The sequence below is a fragment of the Danio rerio genome, chromosome 19 (assembly GCF_052040795.2).
Source record: "Danio rerio strain M-AB ecotype USA chromosome 19, GRCz13ab, whole genome shotgun sequence".
NCBI lineage: Eukaryota > Metazoa > Chordata > Actinopteri > Cypriniformes > Danionidae > Danio > Danio rerio.
The window spans coordinates 45,969,966-45,992,292 of record NC_141039.2 but is presented as its reverse complement, the minus strand read 5'-3'; the positions used below and the strand labels follow the sequence as shown (position 1 = coordinate 45,992,292).

General features: G+C 38.7%; 1 protein-coding gene across 2 annotated transcripts in view; it reads right to left on the bottom strand.

Annotated features, from left to right (window-relative positions):
- Positions 1 to 2,706: 2,706 nt before the first annotated feature.
- ahdc1 (AT-hook DNA binding motif containing 1) overlaps positions 2,707 to 22,327 on the bottom strand; it is a 61,702-nt gene continuing 42,081 nt past the window's right edge. The window contains exons 3-5 of one of the 2 annotated variants that reach the window (XM_087296058.2): positions 14,210 to 14,244; positions 7,268 to 11,710; positions 2,707 to 3,963 (exon numbers count right to left, since the gene is read on the bottom strand). In XM_087296058.2, coding sequence (XP_087152184.2) covers positions 7,296 to 11,486 — 4,191 coding nt within the window. In that variant the 5' untranslated portion in view covers positions 11,487 to 11,710; positions 14,210 to 14,244 and the 3' untranslated portion in view covers positions 2,707 to 3,963; positions 7,268 to 7,295. The remainder of the gene's footprint in view (positions 3,964 to 7,267; positions 11,711 to 14,209; positions 14,245 to 22,327) is intronic. The other variant, XM_087296059.2, reaches the window with a different exon arrangement.

Here is a 22,327-nt window from a genome sequence, read left to right as displayed (position 1 = left end):
TAACATGGTTCAAACGACGGATCCGTGACAGAGAAACTTCGGGTGTTGGGAAACACTCATCACTACATCGTTCTTTTCCCAAATGATGCATCGTACTATGATAGTTCAGCCTTGAGTTACTTTGTTGTTTGGGACACGCACCCCTAGGCGTTTCTCTCCGTCTCACGCCGAATGCAGTCGACCAATCGCAATAGACTCGGTCATCGGACCAATCTGCGCAGATTAGCCTCTTGCAACGGAGGGGTTTGGGAACAAATGAATCGCTGAACGAATCAAATGAGAGTCATTGGGATAATTAAGCAAAATAAATGCATTTTATAGGACAATGAAAGTGTTTTTTGGAGAATCCCAAATATATGTACCAAATAATATATATAATATACCAAAATAAGACCTTTCATAATGCATAATAGGGGCTCTTTAAGCACGGGTTTAAACAGCAGATGCATATTAATTGCGTTTTAGTTTAAATCTAAAACTGGCAGTGTTTAATGGCAACATTGGTGGCACTGTAGAGTGACAAAAGCAGCATAAAGTTTTTGTTTGAGCTTTTTTGTATTAATATAAATACAAAGTGACAATGAAATAACATATAACAACTCGATATAGTCAGGTGCTGCAAAGAACATGTTTGCATCATGTGCATATCTAATGAAACATATAAGCGATTTCCAGACAGTTGCAACACAATATTTTCTTAAACACAGAATTTCTTCTCTTTTTTTTTCTTTTTCAGCATCCGTGTAGGCCATATAATATTTGACAAAAAGCCAAACATTTGTCTTTAGATACGTCCCTTGGGTTGATCTGTTGCATATAACTCTGATGTAATTGTCCAATATTTTCACATTCTCAACACAGAGGGGCAGCACAAGGATGAGAAATTAAAGTTAATGTATCAAACCTCCCTCCCTCCCTTACCCTCTGCACACTCCAATTCCACACACATACACACTGATCAATGGAAATACTAAAGGAATACAGAAAATCAAAAAGGAGAGCTGAGCAAATAAAACACGAAAGCACCATTCTCACTTCACAACTCCGATCACGTCGCTACCATAAATTTCATAATTCCCATACAGCCTCTTCTGCATCTCTCTCAAATCGCCGCTCGTGTCCTCATCTGAACTCATCCGAATTGCAAAACAGGCTCGTTCAAGAGGGAAAAAAATATCGATAACATTACTGGAAGAAGTCTTTGTCCCGTATAAAATTACAATGATCCATTCGGTTTGATCTCTATTATGCTGCACACTCACTCATATATCATAATGAGATTAAATAATTTAAAGACTTTTTTTTGGGGGGTGGGGGGGGGGGGGGATTTTTAACTTACAGATATCTGCATAAGAGCTGGTATTTTAGTGACGGGCCATATAGGGAAATGATACATAGAAATGTATGCAAATTACATATACAGTGCTCAGCAAAACCGAGTACACCCCATTTTGAAAATAAATATTTTTATCCATTTCTCAGTGAATATAGGCGATGTATTTTGATGCATTTAAACAAAAATGATTTATTAAACAAATATTTATTAAAATAATATTTTAGTCACCAAACATATTTAGAAATTGAAGGAAAATACAATTAAATTCAAGACAATATTGCTAAAAGAAATTACCTACAAAATTTCAACAAACGTTTTCAATTTTTTTGTGCTTCTCTTGATTTTTCCCTGTATTTATTATTTTTATATAACATAAATTTAGGTGTACTCGTTTTTGGACCGTTATCCTGGAGTTATTTTGTTAGATAAGCTTCAGATTTGCTTTCAGTACTGACTAATCTAATGTACAGTATTTGCGCAAATATAATATTGTATAGCTCATTCATTTATTCATTCATTTTCTTTTCGGCTTAGTCCCTTTATTAATACGGGGTCGCCACAGCGGAATGAACCACCAACTTATCCAGAACGTGTTTTACGCAGCGGATGCCCTTCCAGCCGCAACCCATCTCTGGAAAAATATTGTATAGCTTCCTCTTAAATGCTGAGCACTGTATGAGAAACAAATTCATATTTGGATTCCACATATATAAAATGTCATATATGCAACATATTCCATATATATATATATATATATATATATATATATATATATATATATATATATATATATATATATATATATATATATATATATATATATATATATATATATCATACTAAGGGGGAAAATGTGCTTTATGCATTATAAAGCTTAAAGCATCAGAATCGGTACTCTGTATCAGCCGATCACCATGACAAGAAATCGGTACTCGTATCGGCTGCAAAACTCCTGATAGAAGCATCCCTAATATAGCTCCAGCGCTCAGCATATATAAGTACACCACTCACTAATCTATCTTTTAAATTCATATTTTTAATAGGAAGCTATACAATATTATATATGTGCATATACTGTACATTAGATTAGTCAGTACTGAAGCCAAATCTGGAGCTTATCTGACAAAATAATTTACTATAACGGTCTAAAAACTAGTATGTATATGCACAAATATAATATTGTAAAGCTTAAAAATATGAATTTAAAGATATATGCTGAACATTGTATATTGCATGTATAATATTTCTATGTGGTGGTGATTATGATTTCAGGCTAATATTTATTACATTTTTATTAATTACTTTCCTTCTTGGCCATGTAATTTAATTGTGATTGTCTTCCCCAGCAACAGAGTAGAGGCAGAACAAAATTAAACAATGATCAGAACAGAATGTGTATTTAAATATTTTCACCTCAGATACAGTATATGGAACAGACAGGTACAATATTTCATCACAAAAAATCACTGTACGACACAGCGGACCACAAGAAATACGAACATAGGGATGAAAGAAAAAAGAGGAGGAGAATATGCACTGTCCACACCCTGAGTTCCAGGCCATCCTCATATCCAGGGTGGAAAGTGCCCTGGCCTCTACACAACTTGACGAAGACAGCATATTTTCGGGGGGGGGTGTCTGTCTGTCCTCCTGTGATGATAAAAAACACACAAATGAGAGCTGGATGTTGGGCACAAAGTGACCATGCTGCGGATCCAGAGCGACGGTTGTAGGGATCGAATTTAGACACATTCCCGTGGGACCAGACCACTGATAAAAAAGATTACTTAAACTGTACTCGCACAAACCCAAGCTCAACAATTTAAAGCCACATAAAACTGGTAATTCCCTCATTTGTCTTTAGAGCAGATCCTCAAATTAAAAAGAAAACGCTGTCTTGACGTTGCTGTTTTAACATACAGTATGTCTCTTTCAGCAGGACTCTGAGATTCGGTTGTTTTCATAGCAGTGAGCTTCTCAAGTGATGGAACAAATTGAGTAGCTTATGTACAAATGCGGTATAAAAACTTAAAAGAGAAAAGAGGGCAGAGTTTGTGCAGTCACCATTAATAGACGCTGAAGCAAATGGACCTTTTAGGATTAAGAATCCCCAATTGACTGAATTAGAGGAGGCGTTGAGATTAGAAACAGACAGAGAAAGAGGAAGCAGGACAAAAACCTCAGCATGGTCTTTCCAATTGGTTTGGTTATTGGGTATCACTGAAACATGTGTGAATCTCTAAATCAAGGGGACATCCTGCATTTCCTCAAAATGTTTTCATTGTGAAACGAGCAGTGTCCGATCTTTGTTTAATACGTCCCTATAGCCCAAGCTGTATAGCAATATTAGTTTGCAAGACTGTCTTTTTGTGCGTGCATTTGCAGTTGCAAGTCAGCGTATGAAAAAGTATATGCAAGTAAGTGAACGTTTCGATAGCACAGAGTGTGTGTTCGTGCATATGTTTCTGTGTGCGTCTGTCCATGTGTATGAATTTGGATCTTGATTGTCACTGCTGGAGAAGTCTTTATTTAGTCCGTAGCTCTGAAACTCTTCAGTCTAACTGCGTCTTCCAAAGCTTGTCCTTTAAAAAAGATTAAAAATATGAAAAGGGTACTGTCCATTTCATCTGTCAAGGAAAGAAAAAAGAACAAATGAGGGTGGGATAATCATATATATACAGTTGAAGTCAGAATTATCAGCCCCCCATAGAATTTTTTTTCTTTTTTAAATTTTTCCTAAATGATGTTTAACAGAGCAAGGAAATTTTCACAGTGTGTCTGATAATATTTTTTCTTCTGGAGAAAGTCTTATTTATTTTATTTCGGCTAGAATAAAAGCAGTTTTAAATTTTTAAAAAAACATTTTAAGGTCAAAATTATCAGCCCCTTTAAGCTATATTTTTTTCCATTGTCTACAAAACAAACCCTCGTTATACAATAACTTGCCTAATTATCCTAACCTGCTTAGTTAACCTAATTAACCTAGTTCCACCTACTTCCACCTACGCCACAATAACCGTCTCCGGCCTTCTCTTACCCCTCATGCCACTGCTGTTCTTGTCCATAGCCTTGTCACATCTTGTTTAGATTACTGCAACTTCCTTGTCTTTGGTCTTACTCATAAGTCCCTCCGTAAACTTAAGTTGGTCACATCACCCCTGTGATGCAGCTTCATTGATTACCAGTTCATTTTCGAATTGATTTTAAAATTTTGATGTTAACATTCAAAGCCATCCAAAATCTCATTCATTCATTCATTCATTCATTCATTCATTCATTCATTCATTCATTTTCTTGTCGGCTTACTCCCTTTATTATTACGGGGTCGCCACAGCGGAATGAACCGCCAACTTAACCAGCAAGTTTTTACACAGCACATGCCCTTCCAGCCGCAACCCATCTCAGGGAATCCATCCACAATCTAGCCCCTCCATATTTGTCTGCCCTCATCCACATTTCTCTTCCTTCCCACACCCTGCGATCTTCTTCCTCCCTCCACTTCTGTTCCCTCTGCTCGTCTATCGTCTATGGGCAATAGAGCATTCAGCCAATTTGCTCCCCGGCTTTTGAACTCACTACCACCTGCCATCAGAAACATTGACCTTCTCACACTTCAAATCAAGACTCAAAACCCACTTATTTAAGATGGCTTTTAATACTTAATTAACTAATTTTATCTGCACTTTTGCTGTGTATACTTTTTATCATTTCCCTTGTTGTTTTATTGTTCTTGTTTTTTTGTACGGTGTCCTTGAGTTGCCAGAAAGGCGCCTTTGAATAAAATGTATTATTATTATTATTATTATTATTATTATTATTATTATTATTATTAGTTAAGCCTTTAAATGTCACTTTAAGCTGTATAGAAGTGTCTTGAAAAATATCTAGTCAAATATTATTTACTGTCATCATGGCAAAGATAAAATAAATCAGCTATTAGAAATGAGTTATTAAAACTATTCTGTTTAGAAATGTGTTGGAAAAATCTGCTCTCCGTTAAACAGAAATTGGGGGAAAATATAAACAGGGTGGCTAATAATTCAGGGGGTTTAATAATTCTGACTTCAACTCTACTTTATACCACAATATAGACTGTGGTTTCATCACACCATGCCCTAACTACATGATTTGATGCTGCCACTTTTTTATGTTAAAAGGAGTTTTGTCCTTTCGTCATGGCTAAACAACAGTACTACTATGACACTGACTTTGTTTACATGAACATCAGTAATCGAATTATTGGTCTTAATCTGAATAAGAGAATAAAATGAAGGTGTTTACATGAGCTGCTTTTTGAATGTTCCTTTCATGATCCCGTTTTACATGTTATAGCACATAATTCGATTAATGTCACCACGCTATCCGCATTTCCTTCGGAGTTTCGTGTAATTTCGTGTGTTTCATTTTTAATTTGTCGACTTTAACTGCAGTTTGGCACTTTCATTCACTTTCATTCATTTTCTTGTCGTCTTACTCCCTTTATTAATCCGGGGTCGCCACAGTGGAATGAACCGCCAACTTATCCAGCAGGTTTTTACGCAGCGGACACTTTTCATACACTACGGACAATTTAGCCTACCCAATTCACCTGTACCACATGTCTTTGGACTGTGGGGGAAACCGGAGCACCTAGAGGGAACCCACGCGAAGGCAGGGAGAACATGCAAACTCCACACAGAAATGCCAACTGAGCCGAGGTTCGAACCAGTGACCTAGCGACCTTCTTGCTGTGAGGCGACAGCACTACCTACTGCGCCACTGCCTCGCCCACTTTCACTTTCATTATGACAAACGAGATTTTGGATGTGAATATGAACTGCTGGAAGAGGGGGAAAATGGGGGAAAAAACCCTCTGCGTTTAGTGATGCAGGTGTCTGTGGTCCTTCACTGACTCGGTTGGTGTAGAGAATAGAGTCAAACAGCCGTGTGTGTATAGACTATGCTGTCGCAAATTGCAGCAAAAATCCTACACGACAATAACAGTTTGATTGCGGTTTTTACATGTCTGTACTGCACTTCAATAGTGCCACTAAAATCCCCATATGACACATGTCTTAATTTGATTTCTGTTTAGTTTGATCATTTAATCAGATTAAATGCATCAAAAATCTCAGTTTACATTAATCTGAGTAGTGTCTTAATCATATAGACCATTGTATGTAAACAATATGTGAACAATAACAATGGTCCTGATGTATTTCCTGATTTACATTTTAAATTTCCATAGCCTCAAGAGTCCAGAAAGTTCCACATATTGATAAACAATGTTATGATAGCTGTTATAACATCAAATTGTGATTGAATTGCCTCTTGTTACAGATATGAAACAAGCAGGATATGTTCACGGGCCAATGAAATCACCACATTGAAATGGTCTAATAAAATCGGATTATTGGTGTCCATGTAAACGTACTCAATGGTAACCTGAGGTGCTGACCATCTGCTTTATTCAATGCTGCTAACGTGAGTTTGAATACCACTATACATGACATTTATTACCATTTAAAAATACGGAATCAAATAGTTTACCTCCTCATCTTGAAAATAAAATAGCAAATATATTATTTGAAAATATTTGTTAGAATTGTGACTCAACAAATATTTTTACTCACGGTGACAACAAATATTAGTCACTCAGCATGTGATTTTAATAATATTAAAGAGTTTTAAAATGTATTTATTAGAATATATACCTTGAAGAATAGAGAATACCTAGAATATATAACTGGGGGGGGGGGGGGGTTATTCTGTGCTTCTGAATGGATAGTATCTGGTATTTTTTTCTGTCATGTCGGGTTTTGTGCAGACAGACAAATTACTTGTCACTGCAATCATGTCACGTCAAATGTAGTTAGGACATGGTGTCAAATTTTTTCTTAAAGAATCTTATACATTTACAATCTGAGCTATGTCCCAGAGTTAGTGTCTTACCTCTTTAGGGGTGCCAAGATCATTTCTACTACAGGCTGGTGACGGTGAAGCCTTCATCGCTGGGCTGGTCAAGAAGCTGGCAGAGTACCCCTCCCCGGGCTGTTTGGGGTGCATAACGTTGTCCAACGGGTGCATAGCTCTCCAAGTTACCATGGTAACCCATCTCTTCATGCTGAGGGGAAGAGTCCAGAGTCCCACTCACACAAGAAGTTGACATGGAAGGACCTCTTTGTAAAGGGGAAGGATACGATGTATGTGATGCAATTCTCATCCCAGAGACCATCAATGACATGTCCCGCTTTTGTGAGGGCAAAGAGACTGCTGGTGTTCGCTGTTCCTCATAGTTTTGGGGGCTGCCAGCGACACTTCCTCCTTGCCCATACCAGCAGGGAGAGCCACTGTAACTGGGGGAGTCATACTGCGAGAACTGGTCTTTCGGGACCCGATGTGGACTCATTGCAGAACCACACTGCGGCAAGAGGCGAGGGGTTGGGGAAAGGTTTGGGCTAAACGTCCTGGCAGCATGCCCATACGTCTGTGCTGTAGGACCAGATTTAGGAAACTGCTTCAGGGCGTCTGACTGAATTGACAAACTGGGGGACACAGAGGCAGAGTCTGGAGGGTAGACATGAGCAAATCTCTCATCTGAGGAGGGGGTAGAAGTGTGGACAGAATATGGAGACGGGTATTCACAGGACTCTGGAGCATGGCTGAGGGGTGATAGGCTACTGCTGTCTCCACTGTAGTAATCCAGTGCTTCTTGGTAAACAGCTCCCGATCCCATCTGCCCTGACCCTGATGGGGCTGAAGGTTTTTGGGATTTGGTTTTTGGAGGTGGCCGATCTCTTTGGCATGGAGAGAATCCTCCCCTGCCTCTTGCCCCCCTGGGCTGTCTGCCACCTGTAGAGCTGCGTTTCGGCCCTACTCCTTGCATAGGAGGGCTGGCAGGGGATCCTGGGGGAAGAGAGCATGATTCCTTCTCATTGTGAGCCTCAGACTTTTTTCTTCGCCCACGACCTGGTTTTGCCCCTCCCTGGAAAAGTACATTCTGACTCCAGTTGTAAGAAGGGCCTGCAGAATTCTCATTCCAGTCCAGCATTAGCTTCTCCAGGCTTGAAAGACTAGACTGACCCTCAGGCATTGGAACATCCCTTGGGCGAAATGCTGGCCCAACAACGCTCGCTCCTCCTCCTCCTCCTCCAGTGTGCGAGGAGTCTGAGGAGGATTCAGAGAGTGTGTCAAGGCAGGGTCTCTGTTTGGCTTTTTGGGGTGTGTAGTTTGAGATGTCCAGAATGTCTTTGGATTCTGATCCAGTTCCAGCTACTCCATATTCAGAGTAACCATGGAACTGATGACTACCATATGCATCACCACCCCAGTTGTTTCCTCCTTGCCTGTATCCCCACTGAGCTGTGTATTGTCTGCAACCCTCAGGCGGAGAAGAGGATAAGGAATAAGGGCTAGACTTTGACATTGACATATAACTTCCACCTGGCGATGTTGGGCCAGATTCTCCTCGCTGTGTGGTTGAATGGGGTGGGCCTGGATAGCTGCTATAATTGCGCTTGGCAGAGCCCTGGTAGTTGGAATAGCTCATCTGACACTGTGCAGAGGGAACAGAGGGAGTTTTTGTGCCATATGTAAAGCTACAGTCACTTGGCCTTTGCTGTTGTTGCTGCTGTTGAGGGAGGGGATAAATGCTTCCACCTTGAGGAACCCCTGCACTATAATTTGGCGGATATTGAGGAAAACCTCCTGATGGATGTGGAGAGCTGGGTGAACGGGAAAGCAAGAGTGCAGGGGATTTAGGGAAAGATGGGGTGGGAGAAGTCTGTGAGACACTATACGAATATGAGGATTTAGTTGTCGAGCTGCCTTGAGTTTGGGGTGAAGATAATTGTGCCCCATCCCCAAGACAAGCTGCTCCTTTAGGACTTCTTTTCGGAAAGGCAGGAGACCAACGATGAGCAGCACCCGGGCTGCCACCCTCATATCCTGGTGTAAGCTTACGACTTTCCTGTCGTCCAGCAGGGCTGGACATAGAGATGTCTAGTAGATCAGAGGAGTCATCAGAGTCAAGTAGAGAGCGAAAATATCCTGCAAACAGACCCTGAGACTCTTCTCCACTGCCCACTCCTCTCATACCTGGGCTGTGGTACATGCCACCCTTAGTACCGTCGCTGCTTTGAAAGCTTCCACGAGGGGAACATGGACTCTGATAACTACCTGCTTTCTCAGGAATATCTCCTTTTCCTATCCAGCTACTGTTCTCATTTTGCCAGTCTTGCTCCTGGACACCAGGACCATTTTTTAAAGCCCCATTCTTCCGTGGCCGGCGTTTTCTAACTTTCTCACCTTGTGCAGAGTCAGCTAAAGCTGCTCTATTTATTCCCCCAGCAGCCCCCTTGCCTCTTTTTCGAGGGGTTCCTGGTTCAGATGCAGGGACTTTCCTCTTTTTGCCAATTGTTTCAAAAAAGTCACTGAATGACCTTTTAAAGGAACTGGATGCTCCCGCTGCTCCCCCTCCTCTACTCCCCATGCAGCCCGCTCGGCCGCCTCTCCTGCGGAAGCCTGTGAGGCGGTGCAAAAGAGTAGAAAGGGATGGATTTTCTGGTGGTATGTTAAAAGTCTCAGGCTCAGTTGGGGTCCAGCAGCGTGGAGGGGAGCAGCGGCCTGTGCTGGGTGGTTGTCTGTTCAAAAAGGCCAGTTTGGAGAGGACATCTGCATATTCTACTTTAACATCATTGGTGTCATTAACATACGAGGGCTGCGGAGATGGCAGCTTCACAGTTCGCCGCCTCCTGATTTTTTTAGGCTCTGCGGCATTGGCCGCTCCGACTCTAGTTTCATGCATGTCAGGTTGTCCAGGTAAAGCCTGTTTAGGAGGACGTCCCCTGCGTCGCTTCAAGATCACAGGAAGCTCTCCTGGCGGAAACATTACCATCACACTCTTTCCATTGTTTTTCATGCGAAGAAGTGCTGTGGGCTCTCGGGGCACGTTAGGTACTGGCTCACTCCCTACACCCCCCTCAGGCCCTTCTCCAGTTGTGACCCCTTCTCCTCGGGGTGGAGCACTCACAGGCTCCAGGGATGAGATCTTGTAGCTTTTTTGACGTCGGCTCATGTGAACAGGTATTCTGGCTACTTTTACCACAATCCTTTTCACACCTATATAACGTCCCTGTCGCTTCCCTCTAACTGATTGAGTAACACTGCCCTCTGCCTCTGATGTTATCATGCTGTGATTTGGTGTAATGTCTTCTGATGTATCTGTTGGTGGTAAAACCTCAAAAGAGGATTCAGCAGCACACACCTCTGGCAGATGTTCCACTATTTGACTGATGTCCTCTGTTCTCCACACTATATTCTCCTCTTCTTCTTCGTCCTTTTGGTCCAGTTCCCGTTTGAACATGTGATCTTCTGGAGCTCTGCGTAAGCGGGATGATTTCCGAAGATGGCAGGGAAAACGTGGTCGACCAGAGCTGCGTAGTGTATACTTCCTTTCAGCCTCCACAGAGGTCATGGCAGCGGCTTGGCCTTTTATATGCTCGAGGCCAGTGCTGTCGTCCATTTCTGGCTTACACGAATTGTGTTCCTCCTTGGGTAAGGAGGAAGGGTTGTACTGTGGAGGTGTCAAAGTGTTTGTGTCCATGGTGGTGTGTAACAAAGGGGCAGGCTGAACCTGTACACTATGCACTTCAGTCTTAGAAGGTAAAGATAAATCTTCTGGGATAAGGGAGGGATCCAGCTCCATAAGTGAGGCGCTAGTAGGTGTGCACATGCCTTTTTGCGAGTGCTTATGTGTTAGCGTGTTCGTGTCCACCCACAAATGTGCATCCACCGGAATGTGTGTATGAGGCTGCAGGTGTGTGCTTGGTTGTGTGTGTGAGTGCATCTGTGGTTGTGTGTTTTGCTGAATGCGCGTTTGTTCTTGTGTGTGTATTTGCTCCACGTATTCTGTCGGTCTGCGTCTCCTTGCTCTACGTCGGAGCTGCTCCTCATGGTTCCGCAGGCCATTAGCTAAAGAGGGAGGTGAATAAAAGTTGTAATGTAGTGCGCTGGCTGGATTAGCATCGCTGGGTCCCATGGATGTGGCCTCGGGCTCTGCATCCCCCTCCCATAGAGAGGGTCCCTCATCATCATTGCAGTCCTTTTCTGGCAGTGCCTCACAAGTCAAGCGAACACCTCCAGAGCGCAGACGACCTGACAGACGGCTCATTACACCCAAAATCGCAGATCAGGATTTCCGTATTTATATGTGTGATATTCTGTATTTCCGTATCAGCGATGGTTCCGGGCTGAGTTTAACTGTAAGCTAAGTCCAGTTCAGCATGTAAGTTTGTAATCTCTCTCCTCTCACTATGATATTCTTGAGCAGAATTAATCTGAGCATCAGGCTTGGGTCCTCAGTTTTCAGGGGTGCAGACAACAGGCAGTTCTTTCCTATGGAAAAAGGAGACAAAAGGACATGTTCATGAATTGCTAAGCAATGTTGGTTAAGTTACTTCAAAAATATAACTTCTCTAATTAATTTGTCTAAAAAGTAATCAATTTAGTTGATCAAAAAGTAATTACTAAATAGTAAAAATGAACTTAAATCTCATTGCATAGACCAGGGATGCCCAAACTAGGGCCAGTTGACAAAAGCTATCCCATGGTAACCTTTAATTTGGCCCGCCATGCCATCTGAAAAGAGAGGAAGAATGATGGGGATGGTTTAGAGATTGTGATTTCAAATCTAAACCTTTTGTTTGTTTGTTTTATTGTCAAAAGCTTGCTGAAATGATTCAATAAAACGATGTCAATTAATCAGATGTAGTTTAAATATACATACTGTCACCCGACGGATAGAGAACAAATCAAGGCAAAGGCAGGTTCTGCTTGACTAGTTTATTTAGCTTTACACTCCACTGTTATAAATGTGGTTGTTTATGCTTTTATTGCAATAAGATATCATTTTAAATGTTATACTGCATTAGTTAATATGATTTAAAATACTGTTTTCTAATAAATTAGGAAATTACCCTTGGCAACTTTAATGTAATATAGTTTGGTATATTTATCTTCAGCCCACAGCTCCTAATGATATTTGGTTTTAGGCCCTTTATACGAAACAGTTTGGGCACCCCTGGCATAGACAATAGAAATTAAAGTCAAACTAAAACTTTTAGTTTTGTTTAAAAAAACAAACGTGTGTGTGTGTGTGTGTGTGTGTGTGTGTGTGTGTGTGTGTGTGTGTGTGTGTGTGTGTGTGTGTGTGTGTGTGTGTGTGTGTGTGTGTGTGTGTGTGTGTGTGTACAGTTGAAGTCAAAAATTATTAGCCCCCCCGTTTATTTTTTTTCCCCAATTTCTGTTTAACAGAGAGCAGATTTCTTCAATATTTCTAAATATAATAGTTTTAATAACTAATCTCTCATAACTGATTTGTTTTATCTCTGCCATGATGACTAAATATTTTCAACTAGATATTCTTTAAGACACTTCAATACAGCTTTAAGTGACATTTAAAGGCTTAACTAGGTTAATTAGGTTAACTAGGCAGGTTAGGGTAATTAGCCAAGTTTGTGTATAATGATGGTTTGTTCTGAAGACAGAAAAAAAAATCGCTTAAAGGGGCTAATAATATTGACCTTAAAATTATTCATAAAAAATTAAAAACTGCTTTTATTCTAGCCGAAATAAAACAAATAAGACTTTTTTTCAGAATAAAAAATATTATCAGACATATTGTGAAATTTACCTGCTGTTAAACATCATTTGGGAAATATTTAAAAAAGAAAAAAAATGTAATAAATGAAATTCTGACTTTAACTGGTATGTATGTATGTATGTATAAAAAAAGAAATATATAAAAAATATACATGTTCAAAATACAAAACATTTCAATGTAATGGCACCATATTTCATACTGGCATACATTTAAAATACATTGCTGCTTAAGCATGCGCAGTTGTCAGACAAATAGATTTTTTAGTTAATATGAAAAATATCTACCTAAAAAAGAAAAAAAAAATCCAAAGGGGGGCTAATAATTCTGACTTCAACTGTGTGTGTGTGTGTGTGTGTGTGTTTGTGTGTGTGTGTGTGTGTGTGTGTGTGTGTGATATTTACAGTTTCTCTGCTTCTCTGAATTTATATCTTATATTGCCATCAACAAATTTCTCAATACATTTTTGTTCTTAACCATATGTACTTTTATTAATAAATAATAATGTTCTTTAGTTGAAAATAGCAAATATATTCAGCAAAATATATATTACTCTGCTTCTCTGGATTGGTTTATATAGATCTGTTGAACCTATGTACAGTATTTATGTACTCAATTGTAAGTTGCTTTAAACAAATGCATCTACTGAATGACTGAATGTAGTTGTAGTATTTCACGCAAGTTTAAGTAACTGTAATTCACTCATTCATTTTCTTTTCGGCTTAGTCCCTTTATTAATCTGGGGTCACCACAGCGGAATGAACTGCCAACTTATCCAGCATATGTTTTACACAGCGGATGCCCTTCCAGCGGCAAACCAGTTCTGGGAAACACAAAAAACGTTCACATTCACACACATACACTAGGGCCAACTTATTTTATTCAATTCCCCTTTACCGCATGTGTTTGAACTGTGGAGGAAACCCACGCCAACTCGGGGAGAACATGCAAACTCCACACAGAAATGCCAACTGGTCCAGCCGGGGCTCGAACCAGCGACCTTGCTGTGAGGCGATTGTGCTACCCACTGCGCCACTGTGATGCCAGTAACTGTAAATAAGCTATGTAAAAATTAAAAGTAATCCCTTTCTTTACTTTTTCAGCAGAAAAGTAATTTAATTACAGTAACCTGTCACTTTGTAACTAATTGCACGCAACACTTCTGTAAAGGAATGCAAAGCAGTACTGTACATCACAGTCGATCATGCTATTGACATGATTGCAGCTGTTCTTACCGTGTCTGCTGCTGTGGCCATGCTTTGTGTTATCCCTGTGGGCGAAAGGACACTTGTCACTATGGCGATACAGTTAGAGAACAGTTGTAACCATGGCAATAGAATATGAGTGGAACGGTAACCATGGTTACATAGTTTTCTTTCCAATGCAATAGATTGCAGGCCTCACTATGGCACTACAACATATGTCTCAGTGGAGAGGCACCGCTTTACATCTGGCCTTTATATATAGATTTCAAATATTCATTCCTTCATTTTCCTTTCAGCTTAGTCCCTTTATTAATCTGGGGTCGCCACAGTGGAATGAACCGCCAACTTATCCAGAATATGTTTTACGCAGCGGAAGCCCTTCCAGCCGCAACCCGTCTCTGGGAAACACCCATACACACTCATTCACACACATGTACTACTGACAATTTAGCCTACCCAATTCACCTGTACCGCATGTTCTACCGCAGTGGTTCTCAAATTTTTTTCATCAAGTACCACCTCAGAAAAAAATGTGTCTCTCCAAGTACCACCATAATGAGCAATATTAAAATGCAGTGGCGTAGTAAGCCCAGTAAAGCAGCTACAGCTCTGCACAGTTCTAAAACTTGGCAGATTAATTCCTATTATTAAGAATATTTATTATTGTCAGCCATTTTAAACATTATAAATAGTCTGAACGTTAACACTGTAGTGTACTGTGCTTATATGTAAAAAAAAAAAAAAAAACTAACTAAAAATGTCAACATTTAAAATTAAAATGTGCTTTTAAAAAGTTAAAAATGGTAGGTTAATGTTCGTAAAAAGTAAAAAGAAAATTGCTATACTGAAATGTAAAGTATTAATATATAGTAGCCAATTCATGAACACCTGGAAATGTTGCCTGGACATCAGAAATATAGGCTACATGTTATATAATAAATATTATTATATGTCATATTTATATATAAATCATTTTTGATAAATTTTGAAATATATGGAGCATATAAATACTGTGTGACACATTTGATATCTCCGCGTACCACTAGAAGGAAGCCTGCGTACCACTATTGGTACACATACCACAGTTTGAGAACCACTGTTCTACCGCATGCAAACATGGGGAGAACATGTATTTCAAATATACTTTTAGTAAAAGAAACAAATGACAGCCTCAAACATTGTGATCTCGCAATAATCAGCAATCGCTTTAAAATTAAAATTATTAGCACCTCGTATAAATTGAAGAATTGAAAACAATAGGAGAATTAACAACATCATCTAAATAAAAGTGGTGAAATGTTCATAACAGCCACTGCATTTTATAGCAAAATACTGTATTTGTAGGTTTAATTATTACTTACAGTGGTGGTTGTAGGCATTATATGATGATCAGATGTTGGTCTGTCTCAGTTTATTGCTTTTTAGTCCTTTGTAAACATGTTTTTTTTTTTTTTTTTAAATAAAGCTCTCACAAATTTAAAAGTAATATAAAATACTAATGTTTAAAAATATAACTTTTACACTAATGTTTAAAAATTACTATGATGGTATATTTTATTTAAAAATTAGTCCCAAAAATGAAATGGGTAATATTGTTTAAATCCGTATAAATAAAGTCTCTAAAACATACCGACAAAGCATGACCTGAATGAAGAGGATGGAATCAATAAACAATGCAAAAATGAAAGTTGTGATGTGGCAGCAGGGGGCAGCAAAGGGACGAGAGGATGGGGATGTGGAGCTGGGAAAAAAAGAGATGGATGGATGAAAAATATGTGAATGGACGGGGAATTAAAAAAAAACCTACATTTATGTGAAATAAGACAGTGCATGCAATATTATTTCAAACAAGTCAAATAATTTATTCTCATGCCATTTTAAACTGATTATTTTTATGTGAAAAAATACACTCATAATAAAAGAGAATACTGTTTTTTAAATGGCCATGCAAAAATAGTAATAATAAATAAAAATTGCACAAATGCACTAGTATTGCATTTTAAAATGGTATTATTATATTTTTCTTACATATATAAATATGCACAAAGAAATATGTATTTTTAAAAACCCTAAAATGTGAAATGTGTATTTTTGAAAATCTTGATATTCAGACTAAAATTGTGCATTTAAAAATAAAGCACAAGACTGAAAAGAGATGGGGTGAATAAATGAAGACAAAATGTTTATTTTAACAACATGTTCATTATCAAAGAGAGTGCTGTAATGCAAAAAATATATATAAAATAAAATTGCATGTTGCAATTGTGTACTTATACTTTAAATCTATATTATTTACATTATTATAAATTTTCATTCATTCATTTTCTTTTTGGCTTAGTCCCTTTATTAATCAAGGGTTGCCACAGCGGAATGAACCTCCAACTTTCCAGCATATGTTTTATGCAGCGGATGCCATTTCAGCTGCAACCCTGTACTGGGCAACATCCATACTCTCTCATTCACACACATACACTACGGACAATTTAGCTTATTCAATTCACCTATAGCACATGTGTTTGCAAACTCCACACAGTATCTACAGTCATACAGTCATACAACTTCACTTTTTCCACATTTTTTAAAATTCATTTATATATTAAATTAATTTGTTTCCTTACAATTCTACACACAATACCCCACAATGACAATGTGGAAAAATAGTTTTTGAAATTGTTGCAAATTTATTAAAAATAAAAAAGCTGAAAAAATCACATGTACATCAGTATTCACAGTCTTTGCTCAATACTTTGTTGACGCATCTTTAGCAGCAATTACAGCCTCAAGTCTATTTGAATATGATGCCACAAGCTTGGCACACCTGCCTTTGGGAATTTTTGCCCATTCCTCTTAGCAGTACCTCTCAAGCTCTATCAAGTTGGATGGGAAGTGAATGTGTACAGCCATTTTCAGATCTCTACAGAGATGTTCAATAGGATTTAGGTCTGGGCTCTGGCTGGGCCACTCAAGAACATTCACCGAGTTGTTGTGAAGATATTTTGCCGGTGTGCTTCGAGTCATTGTCCTGCTGGAAGATGAACCGTCGCCCCAGTCTGAGGTCGAGAGCACTCTGAAGCAGGTTTTCATTCAGGATGTCTCTGTACATTGCTGCATTCATCTTTCCCTCTAACCTGACTAGTCTTCCAGTTCCTGCTGCTGAAACACATCCCCACAGCATGATGCTGCCACCACCATGCTTCACGGGGTGTCAGCCTGGTGATGAGCGGTGCTTGGTTTTCTCCAAACTTAACACCTGGCATTCACTCCAAAGAGTTCAATTTGAGTCTCATCAGACCAGAGAATTTAGCTTCTTATAGTCTAAAGTCCTTCAGATGCCTTTTGGCAAATTCCAGGCGGGGAGTGTCTTCCGTGTCTTTCACTCTAGCATGATTGGTGGATTGCTGCACAGATGGTTGTCTTTCTGTAAAGTTCCCCTCTCTCCACAGAAGAACGCTGGAGCTCAGACAGAGTGACCAACGGGTTATTGATCACCTCCCTGACTAAGACCCTTCTCCCCCGATCACTCAGCTTAGATGGCCGGATAGCTCTAGAAAGAGTCCTGGTGGTTTCAAACATCTTCCACTCATGGATGATAGAGGACACTGCGCTCATTGGAACTTTCAGAGCAGCAGAAATGTTTCTGTAACCTTCCCCAGCCTTGTGCCTTGAGATATTCCTGTCTCGGAGGTCTACAGACACTTCCTTTGTCCTCATGCTTGGTTTGTGCTTTGACATGCACTGTCAACCCTGGGAGCTTATATAGACAGGTCTATGCCTTTTCAAATCATGTCCAATCAACTGAATCAACAACAGGTGAAGCTGCTGGAACATCTCAAGAATGATCAGTGGAAACAGAATGTACCTGAGCTCTTTAGAGCTCAATTTAGAGCTTCACGGCAAAGGCTATGAATACTGATGTACATGTGATTTTTATTTTTATTTTTTCAGGTTTTTTTTATTTTTAGTAAATTTGCAACATTTAAAAAAAAAAAAAAAATCACATTTTCATTATGGGTTATTATTATTATTATTATTATTGTTTGTAGAATGTTGAATAAATTAATTTAATTAATTTTGGAATGAGGCTGTCACATAAAAAAATGTGGAAAAAGTGAAGCGCTATAAATATTTTCCGCATGCACTGTATATTCTATATTAGTATTTAATATTATATTTTTCTTTGTCTATATCAATATGCACAAACAAATGTGTATTTTCATGTAGAAAAATCCTGATATTCAGACTAAAATTGCGCTCTTAAAAATATAACACAGGACTGAAACGAGATGGGGTGAATAAGTAAAGACAAAATGTTCCTTTTAGATGAACTGTTCCTTTAAGAATGGCACTGCATTTACAAAAAAAAAAAAAATGTAGTGATGTAAGTCCAAGGACTGGACTCTCTCACACACACAATACAGCAGTTCTATCCATCTCTCAGTCTGTTCCACATGGTTTTTATTACTAACTGGCAACAATACGGAAAGTGCAGAAAGAGAGAGTGAGCGAGTGAACCAGAAACATGTGCTACAATACAGGCTGCCGAACAAGCTGCCACACTTGCATTCTTCAAGACACTAATACAGACAAAAACAAAATACACATAAAACATGCATCCTCACGGTGGAAAGCACATTTTTGCAGACAAATTAATAGTATTTTGTCTCCACAATCATTAATTACACTAGTAGCACTGCTGAAATTTGCATGCACATAATTATGTCTTCCACCTAGAAAACAAAACAGCATTTCCCTCGTACACTTAATATTCTGTGGCACAAACTGAATTGCTGCAATCCAGTGTTCAGAGCCACGGATAAGCTTCCCACACTACTGTACTGCCAGTTTGGCCTGATCGTCTTGTGTTTTAATTCTCCCAGATTTCGACACTGCCTGCTCACTGTTTTCATCTTTCCTCTCAGGTTTTCAGAGAGATTTAAATCTGAACGCATTGCTGGTTGCTTTTTCATTTCTTTCATATATACATTTTTTTTTTTTTTTGCTGTGTGCTGAGATGACCTTCACTCAATACCAAGTTTCTGACACTTCTTTTAAAAGTGCTCTCCAAAAACACGCGAGTCTTGAAACCGTGCTACAGTATCCAGCGCCAAAGGCAACAAAACACTGCAAAACATCAATGAAAATGTTTCTTCTAGATTCTAAAAGCTTCGTTTTGTTGTCAGACGGGAAACAGTACTGGAAAATCATACTTGAATAAAAGTACTAATATTTGATAAAAAAATGTAGTGCGAATAAATGTACAGCAGTGGAAATAAGTATTGAACAGGTCACTATTTTTCTTAGAAAACATATTTCTAAAGGTGCTGCTGACCTGAAATTTTCCCCAAATGTTGGTAACTGTTACAGGTGGCATTCAATCCTGCCCGTAAATATTACTTTTAATTGATCTTGTTTGTATTTTTTTTCTCTTTTCAGTTTTCTTTTGGTTGATTTGGTGACATCAGGCTTTTAAAACGGATGGAAGCAGACTTCTCGCTCTCGCTCATTCCTTGCCACCACTACTTCTGATAGCTTTATTAGTTGTGTTCTTCCTTATCGATTATTTTTGATATTTGTTTGGAGTGGGGAGTCCCAACCTGCTTTAGGTTTGTTTGGTTGTCATTTATTATGTTGTCGAGCTCCGCATCTCTTATCATTTTGGATAGCTTTGCTGATTATGTTAAGAAATAATTTAGTTGAAGCACTAATTTAGTTGGCCGTTGTTTTTTTATGTTACATTGTCCTAGGAGCACAAGTCGTATTTAAGTAGAAACCGTAATAGTAACAAGAAATCAAAGAAAACAAAGAAATCTAAATGTGCAAAGACAACAAATCTAATCAGTTTACACAATAAGTTATAGCCCCTTTCACACATACAGACCTTTCCGGAAAATTACCGGCAATTTTCCGGTAAATTCGTTCTGGCTGTTTTCCGGAAAGAGAAGGTGTAACATTACCGGTAATTTGCCAGAATGCTGCGCTGTGTAAACGCAGAAGGAAGATTGCCGGAAATAGCGTCAGACGCATTCACGTCCACACGGTTTATTAAAATAAAAGTCTTTAAATATTTTTCCTGACACATTTAGCTGCTAGATGTTAGTCAGATAATGTTTATATGTTACTTCTTGATGCCAGCTTTGTAAATAATAATTGATAAGATGCTTATGATGAGCCAGCCTGATCTTACGAGGAAACGTAAGTATTTTACGTTTTGTCAGTTTAGTGGCTAAATCGTACGAATTCGTACGAGTTCAGTCATACGGAAATTTACGTTTTTAAAAAGGAGGCGTGGCACCCAACCCCACCCCTAACCCCAACTATCATTGGGTGATGAGCAATTCGTATTAAATTATACAAATTAGATCATACGAATTTATATGAATTAGCCACTAAATCAAAAGGTTACGAATTGTTGTGAGATGGCGTTGGATAAGATGTTGTTAGTTTGTCTTCAAGCCCTGCTTCCTTCAGTTGCTTGATGTGTCGCGTGTGTTTGTGAAGGAGTGAGCGCCAGCACACACGCATATCATGTACATCTCGACATGCAAAAGTGTTTCTCTATATGTTTTCATCGAAGTTGTTCGCAATACTTATCCATCCACAGGGTTTGTAATGTTGTCAAATGTTTACAAATACATGTGCAGCTGTTTAGAGGTCATTTCTGGGTAATGATGTCAGAATTTACCGGTATTTTGGAATGGATGTGTGAACGGTCTTTTCCGGAAAAATTCCGTAACGTCCTCGCCTGTGTGAACAGCGCTTTTTTGAATTTACCGGTAAAGTCGTTACGGAAATTTTCCAGATATTTACCGGTATCACTGTGTGAAAGCGGCTATTGTCTAATAAGACAAAACGAAACAGGAAAAAAGTATTGAACACATGAAGAAAGGAAGGTGAGAAAGGCATGGAAAGCCCAGACAGCAGCTGAAATCTCTCAGTAGTTTTTCAGCAACCCTCTGCCCTTCCTTAATGTAAATTAATACTTGCTGCTTCAGTTCAACATCTACATTAGCAGGAGGATGAAGATGAAACGAGGGTGAATATTTTAGCAAGACAATGATCCAAAACACATGCAAGGAAACTCTCAAATGCTTTCAGAGAAATAAAATAAAGCAATAGAATGGCCCAGCCAATCACCTGACTCGAATCCAATAGAGAATACTAAATAAAGCTCAGATTTGTTAAATGAGACCCACAGAGGCATCAAGAGATTTACACTCTGTTGAAGTCTGTGAAAAACTCACTCCTGAGCAGTGCATGTGACTTCATTCTCCACATCAGAGGCGTCTTTAAGCTGCCATCACCACAAAAAAGCCTTTTATATACAGTATTAAGTACATTTCAGTAGTTCAGTACTTTCTACATGTGTCCTTTCATTGTTATTACACATAACTCATGTTTTAGATGTTTGTATTGTTTGGGTTTTCACTAAAGTCTGCTTCAATTCCATGTCAACAGCTCCTTTAGAAAAATTAATCCCAGGAAAAAAACATGACAACGTGCTCAATACTTATTTTCCCCGCTGTATTTGTTGTAAATACTACACAAAGAATGAATAAAAAGCAGCCTTTCTAAAAGTACTCGAGTAGTGAGCATTACACTGTGATTTATCCACCTTATACACTGCAAATTATAAATCTAGCCTACATCAGAACCGTTTTCTCTTTAAATGTGAGTTAAATCATTAAAAATCTACCACTGCAGACAATTAAAAAATAAACATATAAAGTAATGACTTAAGAAAAACACTAAAAATTAACTCAAGTAAACTTCAAAACTCACAATTCCTGATAAAAAATGACTTAACTACTGCAATTTGATTATTTGTAATTTGTTACTTTACACCACTGGATTTTTTTTATCTGTGATTTGATTGGATGGGAATCATGAGACTGATTATTCTACTTGTCCAATCAATGTAGACAAGAAAAGACAAACAAAGTAGTGGCTGTAGATAAAGGAAAATAGTGCAGTGAAACTATTCATAGAACAATAAAAATGTTCTCAAGTAAAAGTAAAAGCACTCATTTTTAAAACTACTTACTAATTCCTGAAAAACTTACCATGCAAATTAAAAAGCTAGCTTATATCAATGCCATTTACTTTTGAGGGTGTTTCTAAATGTGGGTTAAATCATTTGCCATTCATGTA